The following is a 19308-nucleotide window of genomic DNA, read 5'->3' as shown; positions in this document are numbered from 1 at the left end:
GAATATGACAGTGTTTTCATAAAAGAATGAGTGTCATTCAGAGAACAGAAAGATTTGTGTCTTAGAACTTTAAGAATATAAAAAATACTGAAATCAGAAACATTATTAAAGAGATATAATTATTCCAAATGTCTCTCAGAAAGACAGTTTTAACAATGAATTATATTACTTTGGTACAAAATGTATTCTGGATGGTTATGCACTTTTGATTTTAAAAACTGGCATGGAAAATGGAGGACATCTGCAATAGTGTCAACATTAAAAATTTTTAAGAAAAAAGAAAAAAACCTGTCATGTATAAAGCACTAAATGGTATGGGGTGTTTATCTTACCTGTACATTTTCTTCTGTAACCTGGATTTCTGCAGTGTAAACATAATCGATTAGCATCCTCAGGGTCCAGCCATCTACCTCTTTTATTCGGACTCTCTTTGCTCGGCTCTCACTCATCTCACCTAAAACACAAAGGAGTAAGAGTGACACTACCACACAACACTGTTTCATTGCAGCATAATTCATGGTGGCCAAGACCTGGATTCAGCTAGGATCCTTCAACAGATGACAGGATAAAGAAGATGTGGTACATATATACAATGGAATACTACTCGGTCATAAGAAAAGATGAAATATAGCCATTTGCAACAACATGCATGAACCTTTAGACTATTATGCTAAGCGAAATAAGTCAGTCAGGAAAAGCTAAGAACCATATGATTTCACTCGTATGTGGGATATAAAACTGAAACTCACAGACACAGACAACAGTATGGTAGTTACAGAGGGAAGGGGTGGGGATAAGTAAAGGGTAAAGGGGCCCAAATATATGGTAATGGACAATGATTTGACTTCTGAGCAGTGGGCACACAATGCAACAGATCATGTACCATAGAAATGTACACTTGAAACCTACATGATCTTATTAACCAATGTCACCCCAATAAATTTAATTTTTTTAAAAAAGAAAAGCCTAGGGAAATCCATAATTACACAAAATCCCTTTGCAAACACGAACCCTGGGAGAAAGGAAAAATAATAGTGACATACATTTAACTGCCTGCTTTCCTGAGGATTATCTCTGACAATAGCTCAGAAAGAAGCTGTTCTCCTAAGAGCTAAAATATCTCAAAAACTTACCTGCTACTTCCCAGGGGGGAAAACATACATCAGTATCACAGGGAAAGGCAGAGATAGTTAAGGAAAAAAGGTACACATGTCTATATAGCAGGGAGACAGGGGACTGGGTTGTGTCTGCTCTTAGAGCATGTTTCTTCTCTTCCCCGCCCCTCTTACATACAGAAAAAGGACCGGGGAAGGAGGATTGAGGAACATGGAAAAATAATTCTTTATCTGCATATAAGTCACCCTCCCCTATCCTACGCTCTCTGGATCTTGTGGATAGACTAGATTTGTACAATCTAGAAGCTCTTTTGTGCCCAAAGTGAAGATGCTTTGGTGATTCCCAAGTGGACTTTTAGAATTAGCCACATCTAATTGACCTATACGTGAACTTTTAGAATTCGCCGCGTCTAATAGACCTATAGGGCCCCTGTGATGTGCAAACTCCTGCAGGGCCTGGGTTCAAACTAGCATAAAGCCATAGTTCTCAAGGAGTGAATTCACCCTCTGGGACTTAGGCATAACTTAGCTTAGGCGAAAATAAGTCTGACTTTCAGTTATACATATAACTGAAAAACAGTCCTCTGCTAAGCAGTTTTTAATATTACTGTTTTTAAAGTACTGCTCTAAACCACACTTTACTAATTCATATATTCCTTATGTGATTTTTATATAAATTATCTCTCCCCGGAAAATGTGTCTATCTACTATCAAATTCAATGCCAATCATACATAGCCTCAGAAACCTTTTAATCTTTATTTTTCACATTAATTTACAAATAGTTTGCCACAAATTGCATTACAAGTTTAAAAAATTCCAGTAACCACTAAGAATCAAAACACATACTCAAGAGAGTTGTAAAAGCTATTTCGATCTAATTCTAGTTGTAACATATTACCTTAGTTACTGCCCTTTGCTGTGCTCATAGAGGAAATCTTTAAACAGCATGGTTTTGTGAGATGTATTTCTGATGATGATATCCAATGATACTGTACAGAGTTCATCTTGTGTCATTTTCAACGGCCCATAGTTTCTCCCTCTGACTAGTTTGGTTTCTGTGTTCTGATCATGTAGCACTCTGAAGCTATTAACTAGGATATCCACACAGACACAGTCACTGACAACCTGAGGGTCATTCTTAACTCTCCCGTCTTCAGCCATCCATCCCATTGTTCACCAAAACCTGCAGAATTAAACTCAGATCTCAAATCAATCTCCTTACCTCCCCATCCCTTCTGCCACTGTGCCACTGGGGCTCCCGTCACCTCTTGCCAACCCCTCTGCAGGAACCTCCTAATTCTTCCCTTGCCTCCAAAACGGACTGCACAGACCTGACAGAGGCACCCAGAAGCCCTCAGCAGCTCCCACGCAGACATGCAAGCCCCTTCCATGTCCACCCTTGCTTCGCTATCCGACCTCCCCTCTCGCTCCTACTTATAGGCTTAAAATATATCAAGAAGGAACTTTTTGTACTTTTCCCCACACGCCAAGCAATTTCCTACCATGATGCTTCTGATGAGCTTTATCTTCCTTGTCTCCCCAAACCCTCATTCCCCAGGCTAATCCCCACACATTCTTTTAAGATTCACCTGGAATCTCTCCAGGTAGTCTTACCTATTGGTGACCTAAGGCTGGCTTAGGCTCTCACCATGAGTACACTTGAGTACTTCCTGCAAATCTACTAGCAATAATACCTAGTTCTCACCTCCTGGATTCTTTTTTTTTTTTTTAATATGTTTTTATTTATTTCAGAGGGAAGGAGAGAGAGAAACATCAGTTGGCTGCCTCCTGCACACACTCCCTTTTAGGGCTCAAACCTGAAACCCAAGCATGTGCCCTGACCAGGAACTGAACCGGCGACCTCCTGATGCATGGGGCGATGTTCAATCAACTGAGCCACACTGACAGGGCCTCACCTGAATTCTTGAGCTTCTGGAGAACAGGGATGATGTCTTTCTTATCTCTGTATCTTATAATGCCTGACATATGGTAAGTACCCAATAAATATTGGTTTGATGAATGAATGACTAGAAGAATAAGAAATAAAACAAGCCCTGACTGGTTTGGCTCAGTGGATAGAGCGTCGCCTGAGGACTCAAGGGTCCCAGGTTCGATTCCGGTCAGGGGCATGTGCCTTGGTTGTGGGCACATCCCCAGTGGGGAGTGTGCAGGAGGCAGCTGAATTGATGTTTCTCTCTCATCAATGTTTCTGGCACTCTATCCCTCTCCCTTCCTCTCTGTAAAAAAATCAATAAAATATATTTTAAAAAAAGATTCACATGCCTTAAAAAAAAAAAAAAAGTAAAACAAGTGCCAATTTAAGATGTGACATCATTACTTAATATAATTAATAACACTTAAATTAGTCTTGAACAAGGGTATTCTTGAACATCCACCAAACATTCTAGGTGGAGATAAGCACTTTCACTAGTGAACTCTGAACCATCTCTACTTTTTATGAGAAAAGAAATGAAGTCTTGCCCTTGCTGGTTTGGCTCAGTGGATAGAGCGTTGGCCTGTGTACTGAAGGGTCCCAGGTTCGATTCCAGCCAAGGGCACATGCTGTGATTGCAGGCTCGATACGGGTAAGGGGCATGCAGGAGGCAGCCGATGAATGATTCTCTTATCGGAAACCAAGATGGCGGCATAGGTTAACGCCAGAATTTGCTGCCTCGAACAACCACTTCAAAAATACAACTAAAAGACGGAACGGACATCATCCAGAACCACAGGAAGGCTGGCTGAGTGGAAGTTCTACAACTAAGAGGAAAGAGCAGTGCGGAAGTCAAATACTAAGGTGCGGAGTGCATGCAGAGCGGGCTGGCGGCTGAGGGCGCAGTTGTTGTTTTCAATGGGGAGGGAGTCTCAGACTCTGAGCTCCAGATCCGGGGGAGTCTCTAGGGACCCAGACTCAAACGGGAGAAGTGGGACTGTCTGGCTTCGGTCGGAACTCAAGGGCAGCTTTCTCTCTGAGGTTTGCAGCAGTTGCTGGGACTCTGAGAGGCAGAGCCTCTGGGGACGGGACTGAGGGCAGCCATAACTGCTCGCTCAGCCCGCCCTGTAGATCCCCTGGGACCCACCCCGCCCAAGCCCTGCAAAGAGGCATTTGCAGGATAGCCTCAGGCAAAGGCTAGATTAGCACCTCCCTAGAGGACAGAAGTTCTCTCACTGCAGACACAGCTGATTCTCACAGCCACTTGGCCTGGAGGTCAAATCCCCCCTAGTATTAACTACAACAATCAAGACTTAACTACAACAAGACTGCACACAAAGACCACTAGGGGGTGCACCAAGAAAACATAAAAAAATGCGGAGACAAAGAAACAGGACGCAAATGTCAGAAATGGAAGATATAGAGCTCAAAACCACACTTTTAAGGTCTTTCAATAATTTTCTAGAAACTGCCAATAAATGTAGTGAGATCCTCAAGAAATCTAATGAGACCCTCGATGTTGTGATAAAGGACCAACTAGAAATTAAGCATACACTGACTGAAATAAAGAATATTATACAGACTCCCAACAGCAGACCAGAGGAGTGCAAAAATCAAGGCAAAGATTTGAAATGCGAAAAAGCAAAAAACACCCAACCAGAAAAGCAAAATGAAAAAAGAATCCGAAAATACGAAGATAGTGTAAGGAGCCTCTGGGACAGCTTCAAGCGTACCAACATCAGAATTATAGGGGTGCCAGAAGATGAGAGAGAGCAAGATATTGAAAACCTATTTGAAGAAATAATGACAGAAAACTTCCCCTACCTGGTGAAAGAAATAGACTTACAGGTCCAAGAAGCGCAGAGAACCCCAAACAAAAGGAATCCAAAGAGGACCACACCAAGACACATCATAATTAAAATGCCAAGAGCAAAAGACAAAGAGAGAATCTTAAAAGCAGCAAGAGAAAGAAACTCAGTTACCTACAAGGGAATACCCATACGACTGTCAGCTGATTTCTCAACAGAAACTTTGCAGGCCAGAAGGGAGTGGCAAGAAATATTCAAAGTGATGAATGCCAAGAACCTACAACCAAGATTACTTTATCCAGCAAAGCTATCATTCAGAATTGAAGGTCAGATAAAGAGCTTCACAGATAAGGAAAAGCTAAAGGAGTTCATCACCACCAAACCAGGATTATATGAAATGCTGAAAGGTATCCTTTAAGAAGAGGAAGAAGAAGAGAAAGGTAAAGATACAAATTATGAACAACAAATACACATCTATCAACAAGTGAATCTAAGAATCAAGTGAATAAATAATCTGATGAACAGAATGAACTGGTGATTATAATAGAATCAGGGACATAGAAAGGGAATGGACTGACTATTCTTGAGGGGGAATGGGGTGTGGGAGATGCGGGAAGAGTCTGAACAAAAATCGTGCACCTATGGATGAGGACAGTGGGTGGGGAGTGAGGGCGGAGGGTGGGGTGGGAACTGGGAGGAGGGGAGTTATGGGGGGGAAAAAGAGGAACAAATGTAATAATCTGAACAATAAAGATTTAATTTAAAAAAAACACAATAAAGATTTAAAAAATTAAAAAAAATGACTCTCTTATCATTAATGTTTCTATCTCTCTGAAATCAATAATGATATATTTAATATATATAAATAAAATAAAAAAGAAATAAAGACCTTCAAATTGTAAAAACTTAAGGATATAGATTATGAATAGGAACATTTCCATTTTAAAGAAGTTTAATCAGGACTCCTGAAACCCAGCACAAACTGGTAACTTCATTTACCCATTTTAAAGTTCTAAAAAGTGAAAAGGTTTAAGAGGCAAAACATAAAATCATTTTAATAAAAAAAAACTATCATTCTAATTTGTTATTGTTTAGTATATAAAAATTTTTCAAAAAAACATAAAAGTATAATAAAGAAGCTTCTCGTATGCTGAAACCCTATGAAGTGAATGATAAATTTACACCTATATTTAATAAAATTTATTCCATTATTCCTCAAGCTTCACTTGTCATCCATGCTAATCATTACTGACCTTTTGATCTCTATTAGTCTTGGGTTACAAAGACACTACTGACACATGTATTTTCATTCTGGCAAGCTGACCCGAATGCCCTGCAAGCCACTCTCTGGTGGTCATGGTACATAACTCCCCAGTTCTACAACTAATCTAAGGCAAACTTGGAAACTGCACTCCCCTGCTAGTTTTGGTCTAGTCTGAGTAACTTCTGGAAAAGGTCTCCTAGCTTCTAAAAGAGAAAATGACAATCTTCCTCCTTCCTTGTGATATGGAGTTCACTCCGGTAAGAATCTTGCATTCAGGAGGGGAAGCAACTTAAGGATAAAATTGCTATTGAGGACAGAGGGTGCAGGAACTGATTGCTGAAGAATAGGAGTCGCAAGCTGCAGAAGCAATCATGCCTGGTGCCCAGCCTACCTTCCAATTATGAGAGAATACAATTCCTTACTATTTATGGTTTAAATGGAGCACAGCCTAACTTATGCTCTTTATGTGCAACACCCTATTTCATTTCCTTCCCCGCACTCAGTTATCTTTTTACATTTACTCAGTCTAACCTTTTCTCCTCTCCCTGATGAGAATCATGAGTACAGAGATTGGTCTGTCTTGTTCATCTCTATGATCCCCGAAGCCTAAGATAATGCCTGGCACAAGAAGATGCTCAATAACTATTCTTTGATGAATGAAAAAATGAATCTAGGCAAATATAACTATACATACCACAATTTAAAGAACCTCACTTCCTAATCATTTAATAATCTGTCTTTTCCAGTTCGAATTTACCTTACTGAATCATATTCAATATGACAAAAGAAATAATCAAGCCCTGCCCGCTGTGGCTCCGTTGGTTGAGTGTCATTTCATGCACTGAAAGGTCACTGATTTGATTTCCGGTCAGGGAACATACCCAAGTTGCGTGTGCAACTCCCGGTCAGGGTGCACACAGGAGGCAATCAATCAATGTCTCTCTCTCACATTGATGTTTCCCTATCTCCCCCTTTTCCTCCCTCTCTCTCTAAAATCAATAAAACTTTTTTTTTTAAAAAGCACACAAAAGGAGTACAAATTAAAATTTAGTATTTTCCCACTGCATTTCAGATACTTTCGCCTCGAATTTGTAGGAGAAACAGTTTTTTAAATTCCACATTTGTAACAAACAAATAATTAAAAAACACAAGAACCCAACTTGACACATTCTTTCTCAAGTGACAGTTAACTTGGCCTTGCTGTAAATAGGCCCATGCCTCACAAAGTAAAAACCTGTGACTAAATCACAGAATTACTTTTCCAATCCCTTCTCCATCCAAATACTCAGAACTAAGAGGAATAACACAATTATTTCTTTAGGTGATATAATTTGAATGAAAAACTCACCTACAGTTTATGGGAGATTAAAAACAAGGGCCAAGAAAGATCATATGCATATTCCCCATTTTCTAAGAGGTGAGTTATGGGAAAACAAGAGTAGGGTAACGCCCTGTGCCACTGTAAACACTTCTGATTATCCCCTGAGCAGGAGAATATAAGTATTTGTGGTGTATGACAGAGGAGATATTTGCAAAGGTCTATTTGCTGGCCTTCACTTTATGTTTTATAATAGTAAATTCTAACAAGGCTCAGACCAAGACAACTCATATTCTAGCAAATCTTAAATGAATATAGTATGCACACTAAACTACCAAATCTCCATATCTTCTCTGCCTAATCTCTGTCAAACTGTTGACTATCCAGTGGATTCAGAAGAAAACATATAAAAATTGCCAGAGAGGTAAACAACATCTATTACTGAAGAACCATAAAAGTCTAGACTATTGAGCACATGAAAAGATGCTCAATATCATTAGTTATTAGGAAAGTGCAAATTAAAATGATAGGAGATGTCATTTCACACTCATTATAATGACTACAATTTTAAAAAAACACACAGAGGTTAACAAGTGTTGGCAAGGAAGTTGGAGAAATGGGAACCCTTGTATACTGCTAGTGGGAAAATAAAGGGGTGCAGCACCATGAAAAACAGCACAGCAGCTTTTTAGTTTTGTTTTAATATAGATTTTTTATTGTTGGCAGTATTACAGATGTATCCCCTTCTGCACTCTCTCCTTCCAGCCCCTGCCCCACCCCCAGGCCTTCACTACACTACTGTCTGTGTTCATGTGCTACGCACATATGCATATGTAAGTTCTTTGGTTAATCTCTTTCTGCCCGCCTCCTTCCCTTTGAAATATATCAGTCTGCTGGATGCTTCAATGTCTCTGGATCTTTTTTTGTTCACCAGTTTATTATATTCATTAGATTCTTCATAAAAGTGAGATCATATATTTGTCTTTCTCTGACTGGCCTATCTCACTGAGCATAAAGGTGTCCAGGTCCCTCCATGTGTCTCAAAGGGTAAGAGATCCTTCTTTTCACAGCCTCACAGCATTCGCTGGTATAAAAGTGCCACACTTCTTTTATCCACTCACCTATTGACAGGTACTTGGGCTGTTTCCAGATCTTAGCTATTGTAAATAATGAGCATAGCAGTTTTTTAAAAAGTTAAAATATAAATTTACCATACGACCCAGCAATTCTACTCCTAGATATCTATCCCTATGAGAAATTAAAATATCTGTCCACACGAAGAACTGCACATGAATGTTCACAGCAGCATTATTCATAACAGCCAAAACCTGGAAACAACTCAAATGCCCATCAACTGGTGAATGAACAATCAAAATATGGTATATTCATACCATGGAACCTATTCAGCAATAAAAAGGAACAAACTGATGATACATACTATGACATGAATAATATGTTCTAAAATATATTTATGGTGATGATAGTACCATTCAGTAAATTTACTAAAAATCACTGAACTCCACACTTTAAATGGGTCAATTTTCTGTAAACTATGCCTCAATAAAGTTGTAAAAAAATCCACATCCAATGGAGGTACTCAGTTCACATTTTATATGTGCCAGAAATTAACATAGTATCCCTGTTCTGCATCCATCTTTGGCACATAGCAATCCAAAATTTGACCAAGTATTCTCAGGCAGAAATAGACTGAACTGCAAGAAGTACTCACCTGTAAGTAAACTGAGATACACTAGGAATAACTAATAGACTCGAATGTCTTCAGGCCCCCCTAGGTCTGTCATTAGGCAAAGCTCCATATTCATAAATTGCATGTCAACTAAAACATGAAGAGTTGAGAACCACTGGACAAAAAAATGTTATATAAGGGAAACTGAAACGTAGTTAAATTATAAAGGAAACAGAAGAAAGATAAAGACATAAGAATGCCATCTCTAGCATCCATGTCTTTGGGTATCTAAGGCTGAGAAAGTGTTGCCTTTTAAGGGGAAAAGAAACTAATCTTAATCTTGTAGTTTTAACTTGATCACTATATTTCTGTAACTATGGAAATGACAATATTTATCAAAATTGTCTAAGACTTTCTCAATCTTTAATTCTTACAGAACATCCCATTTAGGAATTGAGAGTAAATAACATCCTAGATAATAAAGAGCTAATATGCTAATTAGACCGAACAGCTGAACGACCTTCCGGACATCCTTCCAGGCGACCTTCCGGATGAAGCCGGGGCTGCAAGGTCTGGCCAAGGCTGTGAGGGGCTGCAAGGGACAGCCGGAGCTGTGAGGGGCTGCGGTGGGCTGCGAGGGCCGGCCGAGGCTGCTGGAGCCAGCCGGGGCTGCAAGGGGCTGCGAGGGCCAAGCCCCTTGCACGAATTTTGTGCATCGGGCCTCTAGTTAATAATAATAGCCATAATAATTACTGCCAACATTTTCTATGTGCCAAGCAAAGTGCTATGATCTCATTTAATCTTTGCAAAAACCCTAAGAAGTCAGTAAAATTATCATCCCAATTCTCCAGATGGAAAGATTGACAAAGTGATAGAGTCAAGCACAGACTGATAAAGTGACTGGTGATCCCAAAGGTCTGGTAATTCTGACAAGGAAGTGGCAATAGCAGTGTCATGTGAAGGAAGGACACTTACAGAGGACAGCACTTTACTAGGGAATTCCTAAATTACACCAGCACGTTTCAAAGCGATCCTCCTCTTACAAGCCTGGAGATTCTGTTTACTGAAGTGGTTAACAAACAAGACGTAAACCAAGAGACTGAAGGGACCCCCAGGACATAAAAATTTGACTAGTCCACATTATGAGAATTGCCTTTTCAAATCACTCAGTAAGACATCTTTCCAAATCACTATCCCAGCCTGGCTCACAGCCCCCTCAGCCATCCTTCCTACATTCTGGATTATTTGACTCAGTTCAGGAACAGCAAGACTTCAATAGGCTGAAAAGAGAGGTGACCTCCAGACTTCTCTCTATTCCCAAAACACTAAGCCCACTCTCACACATGGCCTTTTACACTCATCTTTATCTGTGTAAATCCTTTATTTCCACGAGTTTTCAGGTAACGTCAGATCCCCTCTCAATGTTGCCCATCTCAGTCCTCCCCATCTGCACCACTGCTCTGGGCACACAGATCTTCCTTACACTATTACGTATTTAACTGTGCACATCTCATCTCCCCAGTGACACAAGAAGCTACTGGGGCAGGAAGCACTCTTACATCGTTCTGTATCCTTGTGAGTACCCAGTAAAATTGTTAACCACGGGAATTACATAATTTCTAAAGCATGAATAACTTTGCATTTGTGCTCTTTTGTACTGCTACACTTGTATTTATAAGTACTTTATTGCAACTACCAATACTCTAAGATTGCATGCTCATTGTTGGGACTTCATTTCTTTGTTTACATTTTTTTATGTTTAAATCTTTTTCAAAGAATGAGACTAAAGACTTTGAGTGTGGCAGGCACAAATTACTTTTTTCCAGAAGAACTAAAATCATTCTATATATTTTTACAGATGTCTAAGTATACACCATATTTTCTAAGTTTTTCCAAATCAAAGGACATTAAATAAACATCTCTTTGGATGAAACTAACATGAGAATCATTTGAAAATGTGTAAAATCGTGAAAGCCTTTTTTACGAAAATAATAAAATGCCAAAAAGCTGTTGTAAATGGCAAGAAGGTAAACTGAGTCGACATATGTAAATAATTTATATTTACATATGGAAGAAAACAGAGGATAAATTTTTATGAGTATGTAATGTACACATACACACAGCATGATTACAACAATGAAAGATGAGGAATCTAGAACAAAGCAAGAGTTCTCTTGCATTACAATGCTTCATTTCATAAAAGTAAATGTTAATTAAAAAATACAGAAAAAAAAAAGCCCAGATCTGTATACATTTTAAAAATACCCATAACTAAAATATTTCATACCTGTAAACATGGCGTGAAAATAAGGACTACAGGCGGCCAGCACCACTCTATGAGCAGAGATTTCCATGTCTTCAGCCACAATTGTGACATCACACAGCAAATTTTGACTGTTTCCAAAGCAGAGAGAAAACCATTTTAATGATACCAATAACAAATGTCCTGAGCATCCTATGCAAAAATGTTACAGGAAAAGCCCACTTTTTTAAAGTTGACACTAACTAAACGCTACCATCCTTTAGAAAAGGATTCCTAAACAGGAAGTACGTAGAAAACGCTTGTGGCAAAGGCCCGACATGCCTTGGCCCTTACTCAGAATCTTGCCTTTGTTTAACAAAGAAGTATTTCCAACCTTGATTACTGATTCCACAAATTAAAGGAAATTACTGGCAGCAAAGCTCCGATGGACTGTACCAAGAGAGAATGTTTAAATGAAGAACAGCATCAGCAGAACGGCAAACAGCAGTCTGACATTAAGATAAAGACAAGATAAAACACATGTAGAAAACTAAACTGGGTCGAAGTACCAAAAATACACATATTCAAAATGACCCTGGGTCATCAAACAAAGGGAAAGTTAAATAGAATTTCAACTGCTGCTTTAAAGGCATGTGGACATTTGAAACTTAACTTAATCAATGCAAAATATCTCATGCCTCAAGGCCCGAAAATATTTCCACATATAAAATTAAAAAGCATTCTGTTATCCTAAACCAGGGGTGGGCAACCTTTTTGTGAGTGCGTGCCAAAACCAGCAAAATCTCTGACTCAAAATTCTTCTGCGTGCCATCCCTAATTTTTTGAGAACATGTTACGCCTACTTGATATCTTTTAAGGTGTACGTATGTGAAGAACGTTGAAGAAATAATAAAATTCATTCGAGTGACAAAAACACAGTATATGATGACGAAAAATACATTTTTTTATTATTTTTTTTAAAGGTAAGACTTGAACATTTATATATTTTATTGATTTTTTACAGAGAGAAAGGGAGAAGGATAGAGAGTTAGAAACATCAATGAGAGAGAAACATCAATCAGCTGCCTCCTGCATACCCCCTACTAGGGATGTGCCCGCAACCAAGGTACATGCCCTTGACCGGAATCGAACCCAGGACCCTTCAGTCCACAGGCCGACGCTCTATCCACTGAGCCAAACCAGTCAGGGCTACATTTATTTTTTAATGTATACATGTACACTGATAGTCCGACAGAAAACTTTATGACTCCGTTTGATATTATCAGTGGGACTTTTGCTGCTGCATCACTGATCACAGAGATTTTACATCAGGTTTATATTTCGTGACCTTCAGAGATATGCACGAGCTACTACTTTCATCCGTCAGGCTACTCCAATTACGAGACTTAACAAAATTTATCACTGAGAACAAAGATTCACAGCGTATGTGGATGAAACCAAAACACTGGTCGGATCTAGGAAGGCAGGGAGAGTTAAGGCAGAGGCATAGAAATTGCTCTTCCCCTCTCTCATCAATCCATGTCTATGGTCTTTAAGATAACTTGTTATGTAAAATTATTTATCTAAGATGCACCTACACTGAATTTATCTGAAAAATAAAAAAGTCGATATCAAGAAAAAAATTGTAAATGGAAGATTATAAGAGAGGGTTTCGCATGCCAGCAAAAGTTACTGGCGTGCCATGTTTGGCACACGTGCCAGGGGTTGCCCACCCCTGTCCTAGACCATTATTTTACCTTAAGCTATTATTCAGTAAACCTACCTCCAATTCTAAACTATCCATTTTAATTCATTCACAAGTATGTGGGGTAAGCATTTTTTACACGCTATACAAGCTGCTAGGTAAGATTCCCTAGCGAAATAAAAGTGTCTTAACGGTTGCTGATGCTTATTCCAGAACAAGCAAGAAGGCACCAACTCTAAAAGTGACTCATAGTCATGTTACCAATGGCTGAAACAGGTGTGGGGAAACCAAGTCCTTTCATGGCACCCCAACTATCTGAGCACTGAATTTATATGTATAGCATGCATAAGTCACATGTGGCCCCACCTCAACTATTCTATTTCCTCCAAGGGTGGCCTGCCTACTTCTGTAAGTTTCTAGAAGCGTATAAGCAACATTTTCAAGAGTTTAACCAAGTCCTGCTAGTTTTCCACTTTTCCACACTTGACAAACTTGTTTCCGTGGAGTTCATGCAAAAAACTCTCAGAGACCTTATCAGCATCTATTTTCCCTCCAGTACAGGAGAAGCTGTCAGAAACATCATGGCCCCTAGCACCGGTGATGACTGCCGTCCTGGGCCTCACCGGGGATGAGCTTGTTCTGCCCTTTGGATTGAAGTATAGCTCATGGGTGGTGCTGATGTAATGGCTCACGATGCTGTATGAGACATCAGGCAGGTCCCACGTTAGAGGCATAAAAGGTGGCATAATGTCTCACGAAGCTGTCATTCCTCCACATCACTCATCTGTGATTCCTCCGTCAGTGTGGCGGACTGACAACGTCTACCATCTGCTCTGAGAATACACAGCCACTCTGCAACTCTATGAATTGCATGGGTTCAAAATAACCAGGGTGAGAAAATCAGCAGTGTTTTCAGGAGGAAGCCATGCAAGAGCTTTACCTGCACATATCTCATTCAGACCCCTTCACAATCTTATGAGGTAGATATGATTTTTACCCCACAAATGTACAACTGGGGAAGCCAAGGTTAAAGATGAATAAGCAGCCCTAGCCGGTTTGGGTCAGTGGCTAGAGCATCGGCCTGCGAACCGAAGGGTCCCGGGTTCGATTCCAGTCAAGGGCACGTACCTTGGTTGCAGGCTCCTCCCCAGCCTGGGCCCTGGTCAGGGCGTGTGCAGGAGGCAACCAATCAATATGTTTCTCTCACATCAATGTTTTTGTCTTTCCCTCTCTCTTCTACACTCTCTTAAAAAATCAATGGAAAAATATCCTCGGGTGAGGATTGAAAAAAAATGATGAATAACCAGTCTAAAGTCCTTCTAGTGGCAATACCAGGATTCAAATCCACAGAGACAAGCTCCAGAGTTCTCTTAACCACTACACAAATCCATCTAAAGTTGTGTGGTTGTAAGACGTGTTAAAGTTTGAATAAAACAGGGAATGGAAAGTACAAAATAGCCCTAGCCAATCTGGCTCAGTGGAGAGTGTCAACCTGAAAACTGAAGGGTCCCGGGTTCGATTCCAGTCAGGGGCAGGTGTCTTGGTTGCAGGCTCAATTCCCCGTCCTGGTTGGTGCGCATGTGGGAGGCAGCCAACTGATGTGTCTCTCTCACATTGATGTTTCTCTCTTTGTCTCTCTCTCCCCCCTCCACTCTCTTTGAAGATCAATAGAAGGATATCCTCAGGTGAGGATTAACATAAAAGACAGTATGAATTATAAATGTTATAAATAACACCAATTTATTATGTGACACAATATATACTAAAAACTATTTTTAAAGTTGTATTTATAGTTTATAAAAGCCCAATTTTAGGCGGTTTTTAGCACTACCTCTACAAGAATATTTAGAAAAATCAAAGTTTATTTGCTCATTCAACAAGACCTTGCAGGATCATTTCTGCTTGAGACTAGCAGAAAGGACTGACAACCAAAGATTACAGAATAGAGTGGAAGGCACCATTGTAAAGATGCTTTAGAAACAGGGGAGCATCTAAATCAGACTGAGAGGCAGAAAAAGCTTCCTAGAGTTATTGACCTTAAGCTGAGTTCTGAAAACAAGTCAATGTTAGCTAGTGAAGAAGGAGCAAGAGAACACACAGAACAGAATGTGCTGTTGCATGGCGACCTGGAGCAGCGGAGCCCAATGGGGACGTGTGGAACAAGAAGTGCGAAGAGGCAGAGGGTGTGAACAAAGGAGAGAAGGGGGTGGGACGGCAGGCAGTCGGCAGAACAGCACAGGTCTCTCAAGAGGGTCATCTGCATTTTCCTAGGGAGTATCTGGACACAACTCAAACATCAGTCATGAGCATCTTTATGCCTGTTTTCCTCATCAGTAATCCCTCTTAGCACTCTAGTTTCCAGATGGAACTTAAGTGGAATTACATTTGAACACCTCAAAATCACATAATTAATTACATTCAGCTTCAGTTACAATTACTCATTGATCCAATCCTTGTAGCATAACACCTGCTGGGTGCCACATAATTAGCTTAGTCTTACTGGCTTATTCATTGATGTTAACTAATAAGGTAAAGGCATCCCCAAACTAGTAGTGTGAAGCCCACACCCTGGGTAAGGTCACATGGGGTCTAAGGGCCACATTACAAATCAAAGACATAGTTCCAGTGTTCAATTTTTGTTTTGTCTCTAGATTTTAAAACAGCACTCAAAGATGAGAGAGATCATCTGACCAACCTTCTTAGCCAGGGGTCCTCAAACTTTTTAAACAGGGGGCCAGTTCACTGTCCCTCAGACCGTTGGAGGGCCGGACTATCGTTTAAAAAAAAAAACTATGAACCAATTCCTACGCACACTGCACATATCTTATTTTGAAGTAAAAAAAACAAAACGGGAACAAATACAATATTTGTATTTGCATGTGGCGCGGGGGCCGTAGTTTGAGAACCCCTGTTCTTAGCTTTCAGCCAGTTTGTGTCTACTGAGTCTGACCCTTACCTCTTTCCAAAGGTGCATGCTCACAAGCTGGATGACTCTGGGGTGAGGAGAAAGGGGCTACAAACAAAAAGTCTGACAATAAAAATAAGGGAACCTTGTTTCAGCAGCCCACACCCAGTCTACATGGTGAGTTTCTGAGTTTATGTTCCTATTACTTGAAGTCTAATGAGTGAATGGACTGTAGAAGGGAAAGACTTTCAGAATAATGAGATACAGTTGCTATTTAGCATAATTTGCATTTACCCATTCATTTAGCAAATATCCAGTGTGGCTAACTGGGCGCCAAGCACTATGTCAGTTTACCACAATAAGAAAGATAATGTCCATGACAGCAAGGAATTTACAGTCGAGCAGGGAAAACAGACAAGCTAACAGGTAATTACACAGTAAACCTATGACTACTAAGATGGCGCAAATGTGGGGTGTTTGGGAACACACAAGAGAGGCCAACTCTATGGGGGCGCTTTGGAAAGAAGTTGCGTCTAAGCTCAAATCTGAAGAACAGGAGAAACACAAACCTTATGTAAAACTCAGATGGCACAGAAAAATAAAAGGCACTCCATCTCCTAAATGAAATGACATCATGAGAATGGGTCCTTCTCAGGGGGAAAAAAACTGCTTTGAAAATTAATAAAACATGCCTGAACGTACCAAGACATTCTTTGATTTTCTGATATAAAAATGAATGAATTCTTAAGACTAGAAAACCTTATCACTGTTATATTTACATATCTTCTTAAAGTAAAATGTGCCATCAGGCTCTGAGATATCAAAAATAATTAGTAGTCACAAGAAACAAGAATTTACTTTCCACTGGAAGTGGGGGTGGTGAGCAGCTGACATAGCATCTGTCCACCTTGCTTCCTTGGGTGTCAAAGAAAATCTGGAGGCACTTCCTGCCACAGGGCAGGGAATTCAAGTAACAATCGAGGTGTCAGGCTGGTGAAATGAGCTCTTAGTCAGAGTCCACTGGGCAAACACTGACCACAGCCTTAGGAATGTGCCCCAGGGCATCTTGGAACAGCATCAGGTGTTAGGACAAAAAAAAAAGAGGGCAAGACATTAAAAAAAAAAAAAAAAAAAAAAAGATGCAAGAGCTCATTTTGCTGAAAAGCATCCTCCCAGGAGAAATCCACTACCTCATCCTTTTCTCTGACATCTCCTGAAGCAATCTAGGCACTGAAAGGCAAGTCTGATATTGTTGGTGGCTCCCACGCAGCCTTTTGGGCATGCTAGCTGATTTCGAAGGAGAACCGGGCTTACAAATACTTGTTGAATGCACTGTTTAGTAGTGATTGCAGGATTTCTAAACCAAATAATTTTAAGTTACTCATGCTCATATGGGGCTGGGAAAGAAAGCTGTATCTGGGCCTCCTGTCTACAAAACCTCCAAAAACTAGTCTATATTAATTCTTTAACTTAAACCTTACAAAACTCCTGTTCTCCCACAACCACACTTTACACCAACTATAATTGGAAGAAAAGTGACTTTTACTCCTCAAATTTCACTTCCATCAGGCAAAACTTCACAGGACTCTGCAGACAACTGTTATTCTACCAACTAGAGGGGCAGCCCAAGAGCAGAGTGGTGAGAACAAGGAAGCTCTTTCCCAGAAGTCAGGAAACCGCTCTCGGCCACCCTTTCCTGGCAGCAGGAAGTTGATGCAAGGACAGGAAATAAGAAGTGATTTTCTTACACTTCTGTACAAGGAGTAGGCCACTTCAGAGATTTTTTGTTTTTTGTTTTTCAAGAATCATTCCAATGCTTATAAAGGGTAAGAGAGAAGAGAATGGCATTAAAAAATTTTTTTTAAAAAAGGTGTGTGTGTGTAGGGGGGGGGGGGGGCAGGCTAATGAATCCCAAAGAGAGTTCATTTTTTAAAACACTAGCAGTTAATGACTTCTTTATACAATCCTGGCTATAGACCTGGCAGCCAACATTCTCCAGCTATTCAAAGGTCATTCTTTGTTCTGAAAATCAGTTATCAACTACCCGCCTGGTGACACACTAGCTCCTGAAACGGTGCAACACGAAGAACATGAAGGTACTACTTCACAGCCATATAGTTCACGCCCAAAATGAAACAAATAGGTGAATGAAAGCTACAGTTAAATAATCCCAGCAGCGGGCAAGGACACTTGGCCTGCAGGTAAGCAGATAAGCATGGGCTCCGGGGAATGTCAGAGTCTCAGTGAACCGTACACTGCATCCCGTCCACGCCCCTCACTTTATAGTTAAGGCTCAGAGATGTACTCCCAACACCAGTGGAAGGCCACGGCTCCCACACCCCAAGGAAGTAGGGAAGAAATGTGAATAGGACTATTAAAAGTCAGTCTTGCCTGGCTGGCATGGCTCAGTGGTTAAGCATCAATCTATGAACCAGGAGGTCACAGTTTGATTCCCAGTCAAGGCACATGCCAGGTTTTCGGCTCTATCCCCAGTAGGGGCTGAGCAGGAGGCAGCCGATCGATGTCTCTCTCTCAATGTTTCTCTCTTATGGATGTATCCATCTCACTAACTCTCTCCCTTCCTCTCTCTAAAATTAATAAAAATATATATTTTTTTTAAAGCCAGTTTTCCTAGACCTTTCAAAGGAAAAGAAACGCCATTAAAGCTCTCAGTCTCACAACAATCTATTATTTTTACTTTTCTTTCAATTCCCCTTAGGAACCCCTGCATTTTACGTTCTAATCATTACTGTTACAATGGGATTAAAATACTGAAAGAGCATGGCCAAACCTGCCGGATAATCCCAGCTATATTTTTTCCCAAAGACTAAATGAAAACCTACTTATTGAAAATGTTGTGAGGTAAGACTAGGAAGCAAATCAAACATCCAGTATTCAGTTTAACTTTCTCTTGTCCCTCTCTCTTCAATCCACTCTCCACCCAGAAGCCAGTGTGCTCTTTGCAAAATACAAATCTGACCATATCACATCCCTGCTTAAAATTCTTTAATGGCTTTCTCCCAGGAACTCATGATAAAGAACAAAATGCATAAGGTCCTAAGAACGCTGGCCCTCATCTACCCACACAGCTTCCTCTCTTGCCATGACCTCCTGGCCATCTGTGCCCCAGCTGCTCCTGAGGTCCTCCAGTGAAGCCAGCTCCCTCCCATCATAGACTTGAGCACTGCCATTCCCCAGGTAGAACACAGTTCTCTAATCTCTTTCACTCCATCTGGACTTCATTTCCTTAACTCTATTTCTTTTCAGATCTCAGCACAATTATTCCCATCTTCTCAGGGAAGCCTTCCTTCATAGCCCTGTTACCTGCCT

At 40.4% G+C, this 19308-nt stretch overlaps 1 protein-coding gene across 2 annotated transcripts in view; it reads right to left on the bottom strand.

Annotated features, from left to right (window-relative positions):
* The window catches only part of KLHL2 (kelch like family member 2), a gene marked incomplete at its 5' end in the record, with an annotated part of 80080 nt that overhangs the window by 47011 nt on the left and 13761 nt on the right, over positions 1-19308 (bottom strand). Inside the window, 2 exons of one of the 2 annotated variants that reach the window (XM_081091831.1) lie at positions 333-454; positions 11414-11520. In XM_081091831.1, the coding sequence (XP_080947957.1) occupies positions 333-454; positions 11414-11520 (229 nt within the window). Of the gene's footprint in view, positions 1-332; positions 455-11413; positions 11521-19308 lie in introns of those variants that run through there. The other variant, XM_081091832.1, reaches the window with a different exon arrangement.

Source organism: Myotis nattereri (assembly GCF_964212035.1).
Source record: "Myotis nattereri genome assembly, chromosome: 5".
Classification (NCBI taxonomy): Eukaryota; Metazoa; Chordata; class Mammalia; order Chiroptera; family Vespertilionidae; genus Myotis; species Myotis nattereri.
The sequence above is the reverse complement of the archived record's forward strand: the minus strand, read 5'-3'. Positions and strand labels throughout refer to the sequence as shown.